Raw genomic sequence first — 18,874 nt, forward strand, 5'->3', positions numbered from 1 at the left:
TTGCACATTATGATGCCTTTGGCCTTTGAACAAAGCATTTTGCAAGTGAATCTACTGTGCAAAGAATCCTTTTTGTAAAGAGAGACCTTGTTACACTTGGCACCTACTGGGAACATCCCTAAATTTGGATGGTGAAGTAAGACCATATTTTAAATACATCCTTGGAAGAGATGAAATGTTCAGAATTTGGCAGCATTTTACTTCTGACAGCCCAGTTCTTAAGCCACATACAATCTAATTGGTGGTGACAGCTTTTTCCATAAGAGCATTTTGATGAAATAAATTTTTTCCCCTGCTTCTTACTTTTTTCATATCCTCAGCAAAATTACTATCCTGTGTTCATCCTGGTGCCTGCCTAGTAGAGTATCTGGTATGCGGTAGACTATCAGGAACTATTTGATAAATTGAATGCTCATTACTTAAACCTTATAAAACGTGTATCACTTAAGTGTGCAAACAGATAGTGAAGTTCCTCAGAGTTATAAGACACCATCAGAAATATACTGGCAGAAGCACTGATTGATAGCATACAAGGCACACTACTATATTGAAATAACTTACAGTAAATGAATATAAATTGTATTTATATAAGAGGATACTTAGTAATTTTTAATTTTAAGCTCATTTTATTTTTCTATTTTTGGGGTGTGGAAGGGGGAATATTTAGGTAAGAGGTCATCAAATTCTTTATTATGGCCTGGTTAGTAAAACTAAGTATTTGGGTTTCTGTTGTACTCTTGTTTGTAAAGTGTACTTTGTGTAATAAATACTTTTAAATTTGAATATCAGATGCACTTTCTCAGCTTGCAGTTTTGACTTTTGTTGGTGACTCATTCTGACTATTAGGAAACCCAAAACAACTAAGGATATAAGAAAATGCCATTTCTAGAAGGAGCTAGGACTTTTTTATGGGTGAAGAAAGAGTGTGGTTAAATGAGTTGGCCACAGCAAAAAAGAATTGGTTAGGGAGGTGCCAGGAATTGTCTTGTCAATCTCTTGTTCCCACATTCTCTTCAATTTGGTAGTAAATTTCCTAGATAAGGATTGAGCTGAATTGCTCAGTTTGATATGACACTTATCTGTAGTGTTTATTTATGAGATACCTACGACAATGTCTGGCACCTAGTTGGTATTCAATAATTGATAGCCACTATATTAGTAATAATTTCTCTTAGTAACTGTCATAATGCTAAGAGGATACTTAGTATTTTTCATTTTAAGTTCTGTTTTATTTTCTTTATTAAACCAATCAAAAACTTTGAAGGAAAAAAAAAAAAGAGGTAGCAAGTAGGAATTAGGACAGAAGTTGAAGTATTGTAAATGGTTAGCTTGATCCCCATTGGCTAGAAGTCATATTAGTGAATCTTGAAATACTCATGTATAAAAAGAGGGAAATCAAGCAATGTCTTGAGGAAGTGGGACAGTACTTCATGTTTGCCATTCTTCCCCGTTTTTGTTCTTAATCTGAATTTTCAGGGATCCAAAGAGCTATACTCAACAAGCAAGCTCCCTTTGTCAGCCATTATGGCTGGAAGACCCCATTTCTTTTCAGTGGCAGCTCCAAATTACCTTAAAATCCAACTTTTTATTTATCTTAAATGTAGAATTTCAAAATTCAGAGTAATTAATAAATTGTTTACTTTAGGGAAAGAGAGAGGTTGGGTGTTATAATGTAATTATTCTGATTTTGCAGTGATTCAGAATGAATGAAAAATTGAAAATCTGCACTGAGGACATCTAACCTATGTTAAGAGTTAAGGAAGGAACCCTATTTTTGTCAAGGGAATTATATGTTTTACCCATGCATTTTTCTCAGTGATACTCTTATGTAGGAAGTTAAAGCTTTAGAAATGATCTTTAAAAATTAAATCCTTCCAATCATTTCTAGTTATTTTCATAAGGACAGGAAGCATCCATAGTTTTACTTTTTTAAAATGTTTTTATCTTTTATTTATCTTTATATTTTTATTTTTTAAGACACAGTTTTGCTCTGTTGCCCAGGCTGGAATGCAGTGGCATGATCATAGCTCACTGCAGCCTCCAACTCCTGGGCTCAAGGGATCCTCCTGCATCAGCCTCCCCAGCAGCTAGTACTAGAGGCGCATGCTGCCATGTCCAGCTAAATTGTTTTCTTTTTTTTTTTTTTTTTTTAGAAATAGGGTCTCACTATGTTGCCTAGACTGATCTTGAACTCCTGGCCTCAAGCAATCCTCCTGCCTTGGCTCCCAAAGTGCTGGTATTATAGGTGTAAGCCACCGCACCTGGCCTATAGTTGGCACTTTTTGTACTTGTTTGCATGCAATCCAGGAAAAATTTTACACACTTGTTTCTAACTCCTAAAATAAAAATTCATTGTGTATGTGTATGTATGTGTGTGTATATATATATATATATATATATAAACTTTTAATTTTGAACCCAAACCTTTTCTCCCAGAGTCTTGGTTATGTTTGGGTTGCAATAACATTTCTTTATTAATTTTTGTACTTAGTTAAACATATTTGTGTCTCTGCAATTTGGACTTTGTTTCTTGGCCACTTTTGTCACACCAGATGTTTGAGATTAAAAAAAAAATAAACGCGCCGCCTCCTTCTCATCTAGTCAGAGAAAGCACCTGTAAGCAAGTAAAAGTAGCTTTGACACATTATAGGAGTGCTGATATTACTGCAGTGTCAAATATAATGATCAGAACTACTGTTTTTATTTTACCATCTTTAGCGTATCACTTAAGCAAAAGCTCTCTGTGTGCCCACATGTCTGTGTGTTGGGGAGGGGTGCTAAGTTTTTGTAGGCCAATGCTTGATTTAGTGAACAAAATCTGACCAAAAACAGCATCTTCTAAACGTATTTTCTAGGAATTCTGTATATTCTCCTAAGCCCTGGGTTCTCACCCTACCCGAAAAAAGACAACCATAAAGAGGGAAAGACTAACAACTCGAGTTAAGACTGAATCAGATTTTAAAATGGCAAGATATTTATTTTTGAGGTGAGTGAATCACTTCCAGGAGCAATGAAAGGGGAAATACAGAAATTTGAGGTAGTACCTCTAAAACATGTAAACGGATTAGAGTTCATCTCAGTCTGTTTCTCTCGCCTGTACTCTTTCTTACACTGATTTCATGGTCCCTTCTTTGCTGGACAAGAAGTTTAAGTCTCCCGGGTGCACACTGTGACCTTCCAGTTTGTGGGTGCGGGGGCATATATGTGGGCAGCATTGCGTGCGCACTGGACTTTGGGCTGACACCTGGGCCAACACCTGGGCGGCATTTCCACGCCTGCCGGTGGTTTCCTGCGTGCCAGGCGTCCGGTCGGCGGCGGCTTCCCATTCATGCTTTTGACAACTCTGTGGCTGCCTGCGAGCCTTGAGAGAAATGCCCCTTGCACCATCCCCTCTAGTCCCGGGCCCCGGCCCCAGGTGGGAGGGCTCGACTGGCGACGACACTCGGTGGTGCCCTAGGGCCGTTCGTCCGGCTCCTCCATAGGTGGCTGCGTTTCCGACTTCGCCCTGGCTCCACTCCGGGGGCTTGACGTGCAAACTTCGCCGGAGCGAGCCGAGAGGGAGGGACCGGCGAGGGGGAGGAGGCGGCGGGAGGCGCCTCCGCTTAAGGGAGCCGGCCGGGCGCCGCCGCTGGGACGGACGCGCGGACGGAAGGAAGGAGCGGGGCCGCCAGGCCCGGCCTGGGGATGCGAGCGGCCGCAGGGTGGGCAGCCAGAGGACCGAGGGTGCGGCTCGGGCCTTCCCGCCACGGGCTACCGGGGTGGAGCGCGGGGTTGGACCGGGGACCGGTCCTGGCGTTGGCCTCCACGCCGGGTCCTCCCGGCTGAGGCAGGCAGGGGACCCAGCGCCGCGGTGGCGGCCCGTCCCCTTCCCCGAGGGGCCGCAGGAGTCGAAAGCGAAAGCAAGCCCGCGCCGCGGACTTTGCACCCGCGACTGGCGGTGGCCCAGTAGTAGGCGGGCTGGGGGGCGGGGGGAGGCTGGGCGGCCGGGGGGCGCTGTCAGCGCGCCCCACCCGGTCCGCGGGCCGCGCACGCCGCCGGAACTCCCCGGCGCCTCCTTAAATGCGGCCCCCGCGCGACTCTTTCCCCCCTTTTTTTGTTACATTGTAGGAGCGGAAAGAATGTCGGAGCGGGCCGCGGATGACGTCAGAGGGGAGCCGCGCCGCGCGGCGGCGGCGGGCGGAGCAGCGGCCGCCCGGCAGCAGCAGCAGCAGCAGCAGCCGCAGCCGCCGCCGCCGCCGCTGCCGCCGCCTCCGCAGCCCCAGCGGCAACAGCCGCCGCCGCCGCGGCGCCTACGGCCGGAGGACGGCGGCCCCGGCGCCGCCTCCACCTCGGCCGCCGCAATGGCGACGGTCGGGGAGCGCAGGCCCCTGCCCAGTCCCGAAGCGATGCTGGGACAGTCGTGGAATCTGTGGGTCGAAGCTTCCAAACTTCCTGGGAAGGACGGTGAGTATCCCCGCCCTCCTCTTCGCTACGCCCCCAACTTCCCTCTTCCTCTTACCCGTCTCTTCCCCTCCCCGCGTACCCCTGTCCGGTGACCCGCCCCCTTGGGGGTCAGAGATGCTGTCGTTTGCTGGGTTGCGGAACGCGGAGGTGCTCACACCTACCCCGTGCGTGCGTGAGCGTGCGTCACACTCCCGGCCACTGACCTGCCTCTCCCTTCCTCCTGTGTGTGTATATCTCCTAGGGACGGAATTCGACGAAAGTTTCAAGGAGTTTGGGAAAAACCGCGAAGTCACGGGGCTCTGTCGGGAAGGTGAGTCCAGCCCCCCTGAAGAAGTTTGTGGGAACCCCTAGGAAGTTTCCCTGCTGCTTCACCAGGGCCAGGGACTTCAGCCCAGCTAACCTACCCCCTCCCCCACCACCACTTGAAGATGCTGCCTGAGATGAGGGAGTAGCGGGGAGGATAGAGCATTTGGAAAATCTAGTTTGGGGGTTTCCTGTAATGGGGAGCATCCAGGAACCCTTGAGTGGAGGCTAGGAGAGGTGCAGCATGAATTCACAGCATTGCTTGGTGATGAGCGCTGGAAACCAGCGGGGAGTTTAACCTACATCCCTTTAGATCTGACCCCCTTTTGGAGAAGCGCAAGTGGAGGAAGGAATTTTCAGTTTTGGTGACATTTACACGAATGCTTAGGGAATGATGAAAAGGAAACCTTTCTACCTGAAATTTTCTGCTGGCCATCATAGTTAATTTTGAACTTAAAGATGCTTTACCTATGCAGCCTAATTTTGTGGGATTTAAGATACAAGCTTAGGATGCTACAAAAGGATCTTCACAACTGAGGAGTGCAGTTGATCAGATTTTTTTGTGAGCTGCTAACCTGGGAGTGAGGATGGGGGGAAGCCAGAATTTTATATGGTGAGCCTTTACTGCCCAGAACTTGTGAAATCAGAGTCTTAATTATTGGTTAGTTTTAAGCTGTTTGGTAAAAGGATGCTTTAGGGAAATATCTGTAACTAAAGATGTGCCTCCAAATGAAAGTCAGGCCAAGTGTCTGGAAACTGTTAGACTTTTCCTTGAGATGTTCTTTTTCTTTGAAGAGTCAGCCTTTGCTATCTAATGCCTGCAACAGGTCTGGGCACACTGTAGTCAGAAAGGACTTTTCAAGTTCAATGGACTTAGGCTCTGTTTCAAGTTATTCTTTCAGTGGTAGTAAGGACAAGACTTTGAGTGAGGTTTGATACCCAAAATACTGAGTTTATTATTCCCCGATACAATTTTATTTCTCACATGTAGTCATTTATTTTGGCACAAGTTGTGTCCAGGACCCAAGAATAGGTAGAACCTTGGCAACTGGAACATTTTTAAGTCCAGAGTTGCCTCATGGTTACTGTCTCCACATTTCTTGTTTTTCACACCTGCCTTTTCTTCACTTATGCTCTTTTAGTTTTTTGAATGGGCCACTTGTTGGCCTCTTGGCACTGCGAGGAAGAGTAATACCAGTGGCAGCTCTATGAGAGCTTCCAATTGGAACAGATTATAGAGCAAATTGGTTGATTTTTAAAATGAGAATTGCTGTTTGAGAGCAAAAGAAAGAGAGGGATAGCACAGGACTTGTTGGCGATGTTGCAATAGAAAAAATCAGTTGTTAGTCCGGTTCTAGTGTTGAATTGGCAGCCTGCCTGGGCTTAAAAAATTAAAATCACTAGGTGGCAACTCTCATAGGAAGCAATTGGAATAGGGCTTTAGAAGACCTGACCCACTCTTATTCTTAGTTTTCATTCTCTGGGTGTGTATACATTTCCAATAAAGGGCTTCTAAATCTGTGTGAAAACAGAATGTTAATTATTGGTGACTCTGCTGTAAAGGATGATTAAGTGTATTAGTGTTTCACTGAGTGCCTTGTTCTGGACTGAGACCCAACCAAATTTGGTGGACTGGACTCAGTTTTTTATTCTTTTTTGTTGGGACATATTCTTCAGGTTTTCCCTTAAAGATCTAAGACCTCTTAACTATCTCCCTGAGGCCCAAAGCGATCATGGATCTGGTTGCCTGTGCTTCTGATCTATCAAATTATTAGTGTTCATTAGAGGTGCCTTTTTTTTTTAAGCTGCTCTAACCATTTAGAGGATGCTGTAGCTGCCAGGTCATCTGCAGCTCATGCCTGTCTGAGTACAGACTGAAGTTTTAAATTCAGTCAGCTCTTTATTTGTTTGTGACTTTGTGGATTTTCTGGGGCAATTTTAAAAGCTTGAGGACTTTTCAGCACTCAGTGGACTTTTATGTTCTCTTAACAGTGCATGTCAGGAAGCTTCAGAAATGAAAATACATTTAATATTATCAAAATTTATTAGACCATTCATTGTGTTTGGTTAAGATTATATACAACCAAGAAATGATGTTTGGGAGTTAAATTTGTACTGATTCCTTTTGTCAAAGAGATTAAATTGAGAAGAAATATGTAGATAAATTGATTGTATGAATGAAGCACTGAATGTCAGAAACTCCTCATCTTGGGAATATGCACCTGACATGAATTCCCCAGTTTGCAACTGTGGACTTAGGGGTTAGAAAACCTAGATATGAGAGAAAGTTGTTTAACCTTGCCTTAGTTGGAGAACATTTCTCTGAATATACTTTCTCTCTCTGGAAAAGCAGATGATAATTGTACCTACTTTCTAAGGTTATTGTAAGGGTTGAAATTAAATTAGATAACATGTAAAATGACTCAGTACACACTAATTCCTTTCAACCCTTTCAACTAGTGATTATGTTAGGCCTGACTTCTTAAGTTGATATTTCTAGGTTAGGTTTTTTTTTTAACCCGTAACCTTTGAATAGGCTGCAGGGGGTTATAGTTCCCCTGAAATTACATGCAAAATAATTTTATATGTCCATTTTCTAGAGCAAATGTCCACAGGTTCTCTTGGATTAAAGGATCATTTGCACATCCCCACCACCAAATTTCAAAATTGCTAAGCTAGGCTCTCCTTTTTTTTTTTTTTTTTCTCTCCTTTTTCTTTCCTTTTTTTTTCCCTCTTGTCATTTACTTTGGCCAAATCCTTCCTGGCAAGACTGCCCAAGGGTTAATGCTGTGGAAGAAGGTTGGAACTATTGATTTAGATGGTAGGGAGATTATTTGTGGTTTAGCTAACATATCATCCCTCTTCTTCCTTTTAGCACAGGTGGGAAAATGTTGGGATAAAATCTCAGTTATCTTTCAGAGGGTCAGCCTATTTTTCATTTGCATTCTCATATTTTTATTGCCTTTTTTCCCTATAATTTATAATGTTAGCTAATAGCATAATTGATATTGGTGGAAAGAGATTGATAATACATTTTGACTTTTTTGAAATGACTTAACTCAAAAGACAAATTGCTTTTTTTCCCCAAGGTGATTTCACAAATTCTGGATTTATGAAATTTAACAAAATCATGTTTAGATTGAATTAATTGGTATGAATAACTGATTAGGGTTTCTATAGTAGTGCCTGAACGTATAGGGATCCTTAAAAAATGAAAATATTAAGTGCTTTAATTTTACAGCAAATTTTACAGAATATATGGTGTCATTGTGGGAGTCAACAGTGGAATTGAAAAAAATGACATTTTCTTTGGGAAGCCATCCATAATTTTTCTAAGTCCATTTGTTGTGTCAAAATATCCTATACTTTTTCTTCCTCCACTCTAGCTGTTACTATTTGAAAGTATGCATTATGTGATGGTCCTTCTTTAGAGTATAAGTTCCTTGAGGGCAGGACCATTGTTGACCAAGGCATATTCAGCTCCTGCACACTTTTGTGCTCCATAAGTATTTGTCCCCAGAAAGAATCAGTTAGGCTACTTAGGAAGGTTGAACTGAGTCACTGTAGGGTGAATGGTTCAAAGGACCAATTTCCCGTTCTATTGTGACTCTAAAAAGAGAAGGTACCTATTCTGTGTGTATGACCTTAGGGGATGCCAGAGGCTGTCTTTCAGCACTTCCTGTTGCTCTCTCCTGTGTTTAGTGATCCATTTATACATTCCAGAAAGGGTGCAGACAGGACGCCACCTCTCTTATCTCTGATATTTAGGCAAGGAAGTAGACTGACAACCCAGGGTGATGCCCACACTTGATGACAGGTGATTTCCCTGTCATAACAGGGACATAATTGAGCCTGGGGCAAGATGGAATAGTGGTTGGTTGGCACCTACAGGCAATTAGGTTTACAAAATAAAAAAAGGCAGACTAGGGAGGTGGGTAGCCTCTGTCAATGTAGACTGAGTCAACACAACAATAGCACCTTTTTTCTTTCCTAGGGGAAAAAAATGGTTCATATTCGGTTAATGGAAATCAAATAGGTGTTTGTGTGAAGTACTCTGCTATTAAAGGTTCTACATTGTAGGCATAAAACTCGCTCCCTGAGGTAGAGAGCATTTCTCTCTATTTTTCTCTATGATTTCTCTTATCTGTTTTTCTCCCCAAGTTTTGAAACATACAAAAGTAGAGAAAATATTTTAATGAGTCTGCTTGTATCCATCACACAGCTTCAACAACTAGTGAGTCATAGCCCAATCTTGCTTCATCTCTACTCTGCTCCCCACAGTGAATTATTTTGAAGAATGTCCCAGACATCATATCATTTCTTTTGGTGTTCTTTTTTCCGCTTACATGGACTTCAACTTTCCTGTAAAATGGACCCTTTATGTGTACTACACCTTTCTTTTGAGGCAAGCCAGGCTACCATTTCTGATCCTCTCTCTGAGTGTGTAAGGGTTCTGCAGATGGCAGTGCTTGCAGTCTGCTTTCATCTTGAGTGGAGATCTAAACCAAGCCTCAGACAGGAATCAGTGAGATCTACGTTCCCTGCCTCAGAATCACCTGGGTACTTGTTGAACATTAGTGCACATTTAAGTAGCACTCAGCCGATTTATTTGCAGGTCACCCTCACCTGAGAAAAACACTTCCGTAGATGAGCGTCTGTGCTGCTGTGATGGTGGGCAGTGTCCTTGCTGACATCTCCTGTGCATGATTCCCTACTTGTCAGATCTGCATTAACCCATAGGTGAAGGAGCACCTAGAGACCCAGACAGATACTCCTATAGAAGGGATTCTTTTCCCCATTGTGGCACCTTTGATATTCTAATCAAACTACAACCTCTGGGCCAAATCCTGCCCAGTGTATGCTGAATGGTTGAAATAAAAACTCAAAAGGGGAAGATTTCATGACTCATGAAAATTACGTGAAATTTAAATGTCAGTGTCCATAAATAAAATTTTATTAGAACCTAGCCATGGACATTCATTTACTTGTCTATCACTGCTTGCTGTATACAATGAACAGCAGAGTCGAGTAGATACAACGGAGATGATATGGCCCACCAAGCCTAACATATTTACTGTCTGGCCCTTCATAGGAGGAGTTTGCTGACCAGTGTTCTAATGATTTCCTCAGTTGATAAAAGGAAACTCATTCTATGCAGTGTGATTCTAGTACTCCTTTTTTTATTCTCCTTTTTTTCTTTTACCAATTTCCTAAGAACTGGAATCTAGTACTCGTTGAACTTTCTATTTTGAAAGGGAGGCACTTCAAAATAATAAAATTCCACGCCTGTAATCCTAGCACTCTGGGAGGCCGAGGCGGGTGGATCGCTCGAGGTCAGGAGTTCGAGACCAGCCTGAGCTAGAGTGAGACCCCCGTCTCTACTAAAAATAGAAAGAAATTATATGGACAACTAAAATATATATATACAAAAAATTAGCCGGGCATGGTGGCACATGCCTGTAGTCCCAGCTACTCGGGAGGCTGAGGCAGTAGGATCGCTTAAGCCCAGGAGTTTGAGGTTGCTGTGAGCTAGACTGACGCCACGGCACTCACTCTAGCCCGGGCAACAGAGTGAGACTCTGTCTCAAAAAAAAAAAAAAAAATAATAATAAAATTCATTACTCTTAAACCAAGGGTTTATTCAGTATTGAAGTATCTTTAGCTAAAAGGAAATACATGGAGACAGAAATGGTTGTGTGTCAGGTTTCTTTGTCCACTTTTGTCAGTTGCTGCCTCTTTTTTATGGTGTACACCTGCTTTAGGGCAGTTCCTATACAGAGCATTAACAGAGCAGGTATTGCCCTAGCTTGCACCATGAGGATGGTGCTCGGGTTTTATTAAGCCCCTGTATAGTAGGTAAATAATCAGGAGAAAAGAGTCTATAACTTTTATGGGATTTTCATTCAAATTTTTTAGAATCTCTGCCCTTGAGCTGGCTTAAAGATGCCAAACCCTTGTTGGAGGTCTTAGAAATTGTAGAAGGGATTCATCAGGAAACAAATCTGCATTTTGATTGAAGAAGGAGGCAGACAGTGTCCTTTAGATGCCATATCTTAACAATTTTGTGTTTTCTAGAAAGTGCAACAGCTGACAATTCATGCTGCATTTCTGAACCCTCAAGTCTTCACAGTTTGTGGAAACTATGCAAGTATTACCTATAGTAGGATGGGGTTCCCAAGCTATATCCCATTTACAGTTTTGGTTGGTTCTTATAAACCATAATCTAAGGAGGGAAGTATGAGGAATTTACGCATCATATGGAGCACGACCTACCTGTGATGTGGTCTCATTTCTTCTTTAGGATGGCATCATTATGTCAATATGTCCTTATGTCCTGATATTTGCATCTCAAAATATGTACGTAGACAGCTCAAGTTTGCTGGGTGCTTTTACTTTGTCCCAGCATATATTTTACTTTAATCTTCACAGCAATGCTATGATCTAGGTATCACCATTATCTCCATTTTACAGAGGAGGAAACTAAGGTTCAGAAAAGTGAAGTAACTCACCAAGATCACAAAACATGTAAGAGGCCCTGTAACCCAGATCTGTCTTGACGCCTCAGCTCACATTTTTAACCACTCTGCTATGCTTAGCCCATCCAGAATATATACCCATTTTTCATGAGCTTGAGTAGGTTACCCTAACCTTTGTTTTCCTTATCCTTGGCTAGAAATACTGACCTTTACCAAAAAAAAAAAAAAAATTTTTTTTTAAGTAAATATGTCAGAGCCTTTTCCTTGCTGTGCCTTACAGCAGTCTGTATGTTGTATTTAGCTTTTCTTTTATAAAATCTTTTCTTTGAGGGGGAGGGGAAGTGTGTGCGGTTTGCATTAGAAGTAATTGGCTTTTAAAAAAAAGATTAAATGAAAGCTAAGGTTGCAGTAGATAGCAAACACAATCATCTGGGATTTGTGCCATTAAAAAAAAATCCTTTAAAAAGAGAGAAGTAAAATTTCACTATTTAAATAGCATTTCAGTGCAAGATTGCTTTTAATCACATTGATATTCAAAGTTTATGGCAGTAATAAATGTGCCCCTCTGATTATTAAAGTATTTTTTGATTGAAGTTCTGAGAAGAAAAAGAAGCCTGTTAGTAGACTTAACGGTTGGAGTTACTGTACTTTTGAGAGAAAGGCAGAGGGTTACATTTATATTCATCTTGTACAGCAGGGATTATTATAAATGAGCAAAAGAAGAATGGTTTTTGCATTTCAGCCACTCATAACATAAAACTAGATTAAGTATTCTTGTTCCTCTTTGTAATAAAGACCCTGCTAACATGAAATGCCTTTTCTCTCATATGTAAGCATTTGGCAGGGAAAAAGTAATAGTTCATTATCAATTAGATTCATAATCTGAAAACAGGAACTGTTCCCTCCCACATTATACAGATGTTTTCTATAATCCTGAGCTCCACTAATGTAATAGAAAAAAAAATAATAGTGCTTTTAACCAGTGGTCCCCAGGCTTTATATTTCCATCCAGAAATAATTTGGGGACCCCAGACATAGGGTTGCTAGCATTTCACATACATTCTCATCATCATAAAGTATGAGAACCGCAGTTTTGGAATAAAGGACAGATCTTTAAATTTGAAAAGGTTTAGCTTTAGGAAAGACTTATTGCATTATTTTTATTTTTCTCATTTTTGTTATGGACTTCTCAGAGATCTATTTTGGTGTTTGAGAACCACAGCTTTAAATAATTTTTTCAAAAGTGTGTTCCAGGGAACCTTGTTTCTGTGTGTTATTAGTATGTGCTATGCAGAAAGGAGGTTCCATATAGTAAGTTTGAAAAAGTCACCTTTACACAGAGGCAGTATTGGGAACTCCAGTTGTAGAGTTAAGCCTGGGTTCAAATCTCAGCTCTGGTAGGTGAGTGATTTGAAAAAATTACATAGCTTCACCGAGCCTCAGTTAATTTATATGTTAAATGGGAATATAATGATAGTACCTCATAGTGGTTGGAAGGATTAAATGGTATAATGCAGGTTATCAGTAATCAAAGCACAGTATTATAAGCATGTCTCTAATCAGGTGATCCACCAGGACTATCAAGGGAACAACAGAAGGTGAAATGCCGGTTTTCCTTCAGCAGGCAAGGTGGAGAGAGAAAACCTCAGCATGCTCAGGATGACAGAGTATAGCAATTGAACCCTAGTTTCAAGCTTTCTTGGACTCTAGTAAGAATGAGAAGTGGGAGGTGACATTTTTTATTTCTTTCTTTAGCCATTTCTTTTGATTTGCAGAGAGAAGTACAATGTGGGTATTTACTTTGCTTGTACAGAGTTACATTTGCTCCTCTTTTGGAAGTCTGTAGTTTGTGCTTCTTTATGCCACTTCTTGTAATGTTTTTCAAACCCCTTTTTCTGGGTAAGAAAGGCTAAATTATAGGCAACAGAGTAACATCATCCTCACTAAGTTGGGAGATGGATCAGAGAGAAAAATGAGGATAATACTTAAGTGATTTTTGTGTGCATGGTGATAGTCATGGGGAGTTTTCTGCCTGATGAAGGAATTTGGAAAACTGCGTTTTCAATTCTTGGAAATTTCCATTTTAACTTAAGTAGTTCTCCATTTAAGTTACCTTGTTCTCTTTGGAAACCGTGTAGAAAGATTTGTTTTAGTGGAAAAAAAATTTATCATAATTATGGAAGTTAATACATGCTCATAGTTGAGATTTTACTAATAATGGAAATATGGAACACAGAAGCCATCATTCTCTGTAATCTCACTCTGGGCCAAGTTTAAATCTTCAGCTGCAGGATTTGGACTTAGGGCAATTGAGCATTTATTGGCAGGCAAGACTCAAACTTCCCAACCTGGTCATTTCACTTCCTGACCAGGTCCAGACCCTGTCCTGTCCTTTGGCAGGCCTCAAGGTATTTTGTCCAGTGTGATTACTGCCTTGAGAATCCTCTGGCTGTTTGGCCTTAATTTTGTTCATTTATTTAGCTTTTGTCCCACAAACATTTGACAAACACAGTCTCTGGGCCTCATATGGGGCTAGAGTCTGAGAATACAACTGCAAATAAGGTGAGAAGGCACAGTCCTAACCCCAAAGTCATGCAGTTGGTTACCAAATATTTAAGTGCCAGGTTTTCTGATGGTATTGGGAATAGAGTAACACAGGTCACACGGAGCCCCTGCCCTCCAGGGATATGAGACACAGTAAACACATGAATATTTCCAAGGACTGCTGAGTGCTGTAAAGTCAGGAAAGTAGTTGAGGGTAGGGGGATTCTAGCTAACAGCATCAAGGAAGACTTCTGAGGATTTAAGAGCTGAGATCAGAGTGATAAGAAAAAAGCAGCCACCAGCTCATCTGGGAAGGGGTCTCTGACAGAGGAATGGGGAAGAATGGAGGGAAATAAGGCCAACAAGGTCAGATAACAGAGGCCAAGGTAAGGTATTTGGGTTTACCATAAATGTAGTGAAAGCCTCTGGGGGTCGGGGGGTGGTAGCTTCAGCAAGGGAATGGCCTGATCTAGTTCCTACCTTGTAATAATCACTGGCTGTTATATGGTAGGTGGATTGTGGGGGTGGAGAAACTGGCTGACCAGGTGAGAGGTGATAGTGGCTTAGACTTTGCTAATGGCAGTGGCCATGCAGAGAGGTTATTCAGTTCAGGGTATGTTTGAAGGTGGAGGTTACATTAGTGAAGAACTGTTTGTAGGTGAAAGAGAAAATTAAGAATTGGCATTTGGGGCTTGAACAATTGAGTGATACCATTTAATGAGCTGAGAGATGTGGGGGATATGGGGGACTCAGGGTCAGGAGCTCTGTTTTTGGCCCCACTAAATTTAATGCACTTATTGGGCATTCATGTGCAGCTGTTATGTCGGCAATTGAATATACAATTGTGATGTAGCAGCCTGGGCTGGAGAAACTGGGTCAGTCTGCACTGTCAAGATACAGGGGATCTGGAAAGCTAGGGGACTAGGTTTGTTTCCTAAAATGTGAGTGTCAGTAAGGAATTGATTACGGCCAAGGGCTGAGCCTTAGTTTGCTCCACATTGAGGAGGTGGGTGGGTGAGGAGGAATCTCCAGTGAGCTGGGAGGGAATCCAGATGTGGTGGTATAGAATCTGAGAGGAGAGTAGAAAATGCTTTTAGTGGAGAGTGGTGGCCTGTGTCAGATGCTGCTGTGAAGTAGAATAAGGCCAGGTCAGGGAATTGATCTCTGGCTTTGGCAGTGTAGAGGTCATTAATGACCTTAATCAGGAGAGGTGGGGAGGCAGATGCCTGGTTGTAGGGGGCTGTAATAACCTGAACTGGAGAAATGGAGAAGGCAAGTATGGACAGCTCTTTAAAGGGTTTTGCTTTGAAAGAAAATAGAGACATGAGGATGGGGACATGGTATAAAGGTCTAAGGGAATGAAGGGAGGGATTATTTAATTTTATTTGGATAGTACTAGGGCATGTTTGTCTGCCACTAGGAATGATCCAGGAGTGATAAGAGATAATTGGTCACATGAAAAAATGAATAATTGTAGAAAGATACCTCAAGTTGGTAAAAAGGGATGAGTCTCAGAGCCCACATGAACAGGTTAGTTTTGGTTAGAATCAGAGACTTTCTTTCACTGTAATGAGAGAAAAAGCATGTGGATTCAGTTTTAGGTAGGGATGTAGAGTTGTGGGATAAGATGATTAGTTTTTCCTGTCCTTTCTGTGAAGGAAGAGGGACGTTGAGAGGTCATCTGTTGAGAGAGGGTAGGAGGATAATTTTGTCTGTCTTTTCTTAAGTAGCTGTGGAGATAGCCAGGTAAACAGGCAATTATGCATCCTTTAGAAGCTTCCCAGTGCACTTAGAAGGCAATCCAAACTCCCTAACAAGGCCTGTGAGGCCCTGGATTGTGGGAATCTCAACTTGAGGTGGAATGCTGTCACTGGGGAAGGACAGCATGGGTCAGGTAAGGAAGACTTCCTAGAGGTGAAGGGGAGGCTTGGAGAGTTAAGCATTCTGGTGTAGAAGCAGCTTCTGAGTTTGGCGCACCTTTCTGTGGGAGTCTGGAACTTGTTGCAGCCCTGGGAAGTGAGTAGTGGAGGGCAGGAGGTGGGGGTGGATGTGTTTGAAAGATCACCATGGTAGCAGTGTAGAAACTGAATTGGCGGTGGCTATAGTAGAAGTCAGAAGCCAGTTGGGCATGTAGTCTGCCTTCTTAATGTGAAATCCCTGAGTTTCTAGGTAATGATGAGTGGAGAAAGTGAGGATTCTATCTATTCTGGTAAAACCCTTTAGTGGTTTCTGTTTGTTCAGTCAGCATAGGTTTTTTGCGCATCTACTATGCACTAGGTATTCTAGTTTTCAGAAAAATAGCAGCAAACAGAACTGCCCTCCTAGAGCTTCTATTTTAGTGGAGAAGATAGGCAACAATTTAAAAAAAAAAGTTAAAAATATATATGGTAGGTGGTGATGAGTGTTCTGGAGAATAATATGGGAGGTGCAATTTAAAATAGAGTGAGAAGGCGTTTTCTGAGCCATGACTTGTAGGTGTAAGGTCATAAACCGTGTGGATATTGTGGACAAGCCTTCACGGAGAAGGAATAGCAAATCTGAAAGCACTACTGGGAGAGGGCCTGGTGCATTTGAAGAAGAGCAGGGGCCAGAGTGGTTGCAGAGGGGGCGTAAGGGAAATATAATAGAAGAGGTCAGATACTGAGATTTAGGAGTGAGTTGGGGAGGCAGATCACATAGGGCCTTGTAGCCCATTGAAAATTCACATCATTTATTGTTCCACAGGCTCTGCATGGTCTACCATGTCAGGCTGTCCAACCTTGTCTCCTTCCATTCTCCACTTTGCCTACTGTGCCTCATGCACAGTGGCTTCCTTCTGGTTCCCGTGTCACACTGGGCCCTTTCCTGCTTCTGAACCCTTACATATGCTGTTCCCTTTGACAGGGCTACTCCTTCTCCTGTTGTCCCACCCCTTCCCTGCTGATTTCTTTTTTTCTTTAGGGTAGGCGTCATCTTAACAAAGTCCTCCACATCACTCTATATATTGCTTTATAACCATTACCAAAAGTTGTCCATTACTATCTGATATCAATACAAAGCAAGCCCTCACTCTTGCTAAAATGTGTTGTTATTGTCAGATTTGGGGTATGCTAGGTAGAAGGAATTTTTGTGACAAGTTTTTACATAGGTCTTGGCTAAATTTGCAAAATTGGCCTGAAAGGGGAAAACAGTGTAGACCACCTACCAATAATCTTGTTGAAGGAGGGAGGTAGTGTTCAATAACATACCGTTTCCTTGTTGGTTATAGAGTGTGATAGGGCATTGTTCCTCTTTGTTTCCAGCGTTCTAGCACCATTTTTTTGGTTGAGTAACAATATGCTATGAAGAGAGAAATGGTTTTGGTTTTAGAATAACTGGTTATATACAAATAAATGACAGTGTGCCTGAATCCCTCTGTTACATCACTAGGGTTTTCTTTCACAAGATAAACTCTGTGCTTTTTTGCAGCCTCTGAATAGGATATTTATTTTCTCCCTTCTCTTTATTCATGTTTCAAGGCCTTTTTCTCTCTACTCTGATGAACTACTGTACTGGAGACAGACTCAGAGTCTACTGTAGATTTTATGTGCCACACTTTCTATTCCTCTTATCTTCTTTAGCCCATGTCTGATGAGCTTCTTATTGTTAACTGGCAGCTGCAATGGCTATTGCTTCAAAAGATCTTATTTGGTAAATGTTTTCTTAAAAGCTGGTGACTGTTGCTGAAAATAATCTGTGTTATGTGAGTTTATAATCCATTCATGAATCATATTCTTCTTATTGTAGTGATAGTTATGCCAGGGTAACAATAAAACAATTAATTTTTTTTTTCATCAAGTGCTGGGTAAGTCTTTGTAGAAATTTCACAAAGATCCTTTTTTTCCCACTAGTAGTTCTGAAATATAAACAGCTCCTTAAGTATAGCGTATAGATAGATGGCATTTAAGAATTATGAAAACATGACAAATCTTGATAGCTGTATGGTTTGCATACTGATTTTATTTGAGTGGGAAAATGCTTTTAGAAAGTAATTGATAACTTGAAAAATTAAGCTTCTTAGCCAATACCTGGTAGCAAGTAATAGTAGTAATAATAGCTGTCATTATTTGAGCACTTACTATGTGTCAGGCATGAAGCAAAGAGCTTTTGCATTGATTGCCTCACTTAATCCTTACAATAGCAGTGTAAAGCAGGTATTTATCCTTATTTCAAAGACAAAACTGGGGCTCAGGGAAGTTAACTTGTCCCAAATCACACAGTTTATAAGTGGCAAAGCTGTGATTCCTAGTCTGGCTGACTCTGAAGACACATAGTTCCCTGAATTGTCAATTAAACAGTGGTTGATGTCTCCATGTTGAAGCTGCCATTTATGAGGGACATCTGGAATAGGCTTTAATTTAATGGTAAATGGGTAAAGTATCAAGCACACTCCAGAGAGCAATTTAAAATCAAAGAAGTTGCTTGGTTATTAATGCTTTGGGGAATAGCAGCAGTAGTGAATTTCTGGAGGAGGAGGAGGAGGAGGAGGAGGAAGAGATTATCTTAGGACCTTGGGGGGTGGGGGGATGTGTGTGTGTGTATTAGGCCATGCAAAGATTTCATCTAAAATCCATGGTGTACGTAATTTGTAGAATGCATGGTGGAGAAATCGTTAACTCTCAGCAAGTGATTCCTAATAGTTAGTTGAGCCAGGTAAAAACTATTTAGAAATTTCTTAAACATAACAGGGAAGTGGTATATATACTGACCACTTGGGACAATGTCTTCAGCGGGGAAGATAAATAAACATAACTAATACGAGCTTTTATTATAATACACAGAGGTCATTGTAATCCAAAGATTATCCAGGAGCCTTTCTTTTGAAAATCAGAATTATTAATTTTTACTATCTCATTCACCAAACCTTGCTCTGGAGTTGATATTTAGTAGCTAAGTAGATTGATCTGACCTCTCTTTCTTTTGTTCTCATCTCTGCTTGCCCTGGTGGTAGCAGTACCCAAATGGGAAGTAGGTTAAAACAACAACAACAAACAACAGAACTTTCCATCAGAGTTTTTGTTTTTTTTTGCCTTGGTCATGTTGCATTACTGTGGTCTTACCCGCAGGTGACATGACTGGCACAAGGCAGA

The 18,874-nt window shown here is 41.7% G+C and overlaps 1 protein-coding gene across 4 annotated transcripts in view; it reads left to right on the forward strand.

The window, feature by feature from the left end:
- Positions 1 to 18,874, forward strand: part of ATXN7 (ataxin 7) — a 131,326-nt gene that overhangs the window by 40,833 nt on the left and 71,619 nt on the right. For 3 of the 4 annotated variants that reach the window (XM_069476013.1, XM_069476014.1, XM_069476015.1), the window contains 2 exons: positions 4,108 to 4,443; positions 4,685 to 4,753. In XM_069476013.1, coding sequence (XP_069332114.1) covers positions 4,119 to 4,443; positions 4,685 to 4,753 — 394 coding nt within the window. In that variant the 5' untranslated portion in view covers positions 4,108 to 4,118. Of the gene's footprint in view, positions 1 to 3,631; positions 3,702 to 4,107; positions 4,444 to 4,684; positions 4,754 to 18,874 lie in introns of those variants that run through there. The other variant, XM_069476016.1, reaches the window with a different exon arrangement.

Source organism: Eulemur rufifrons, chromosome 7 (genome assembly GCF_041146395.1).
Source record: "Eulemur rufifrons isolate Redbay chromosome 7, OSU_ERuf_1, whole genome shotgun sequence".
Classification (NCBI taxonomy): Eukaryota; Metazoa; Chordata; class Mammalia; order Primates; family Lemuridae; genus Eulemur; species Eulemur rufifrons.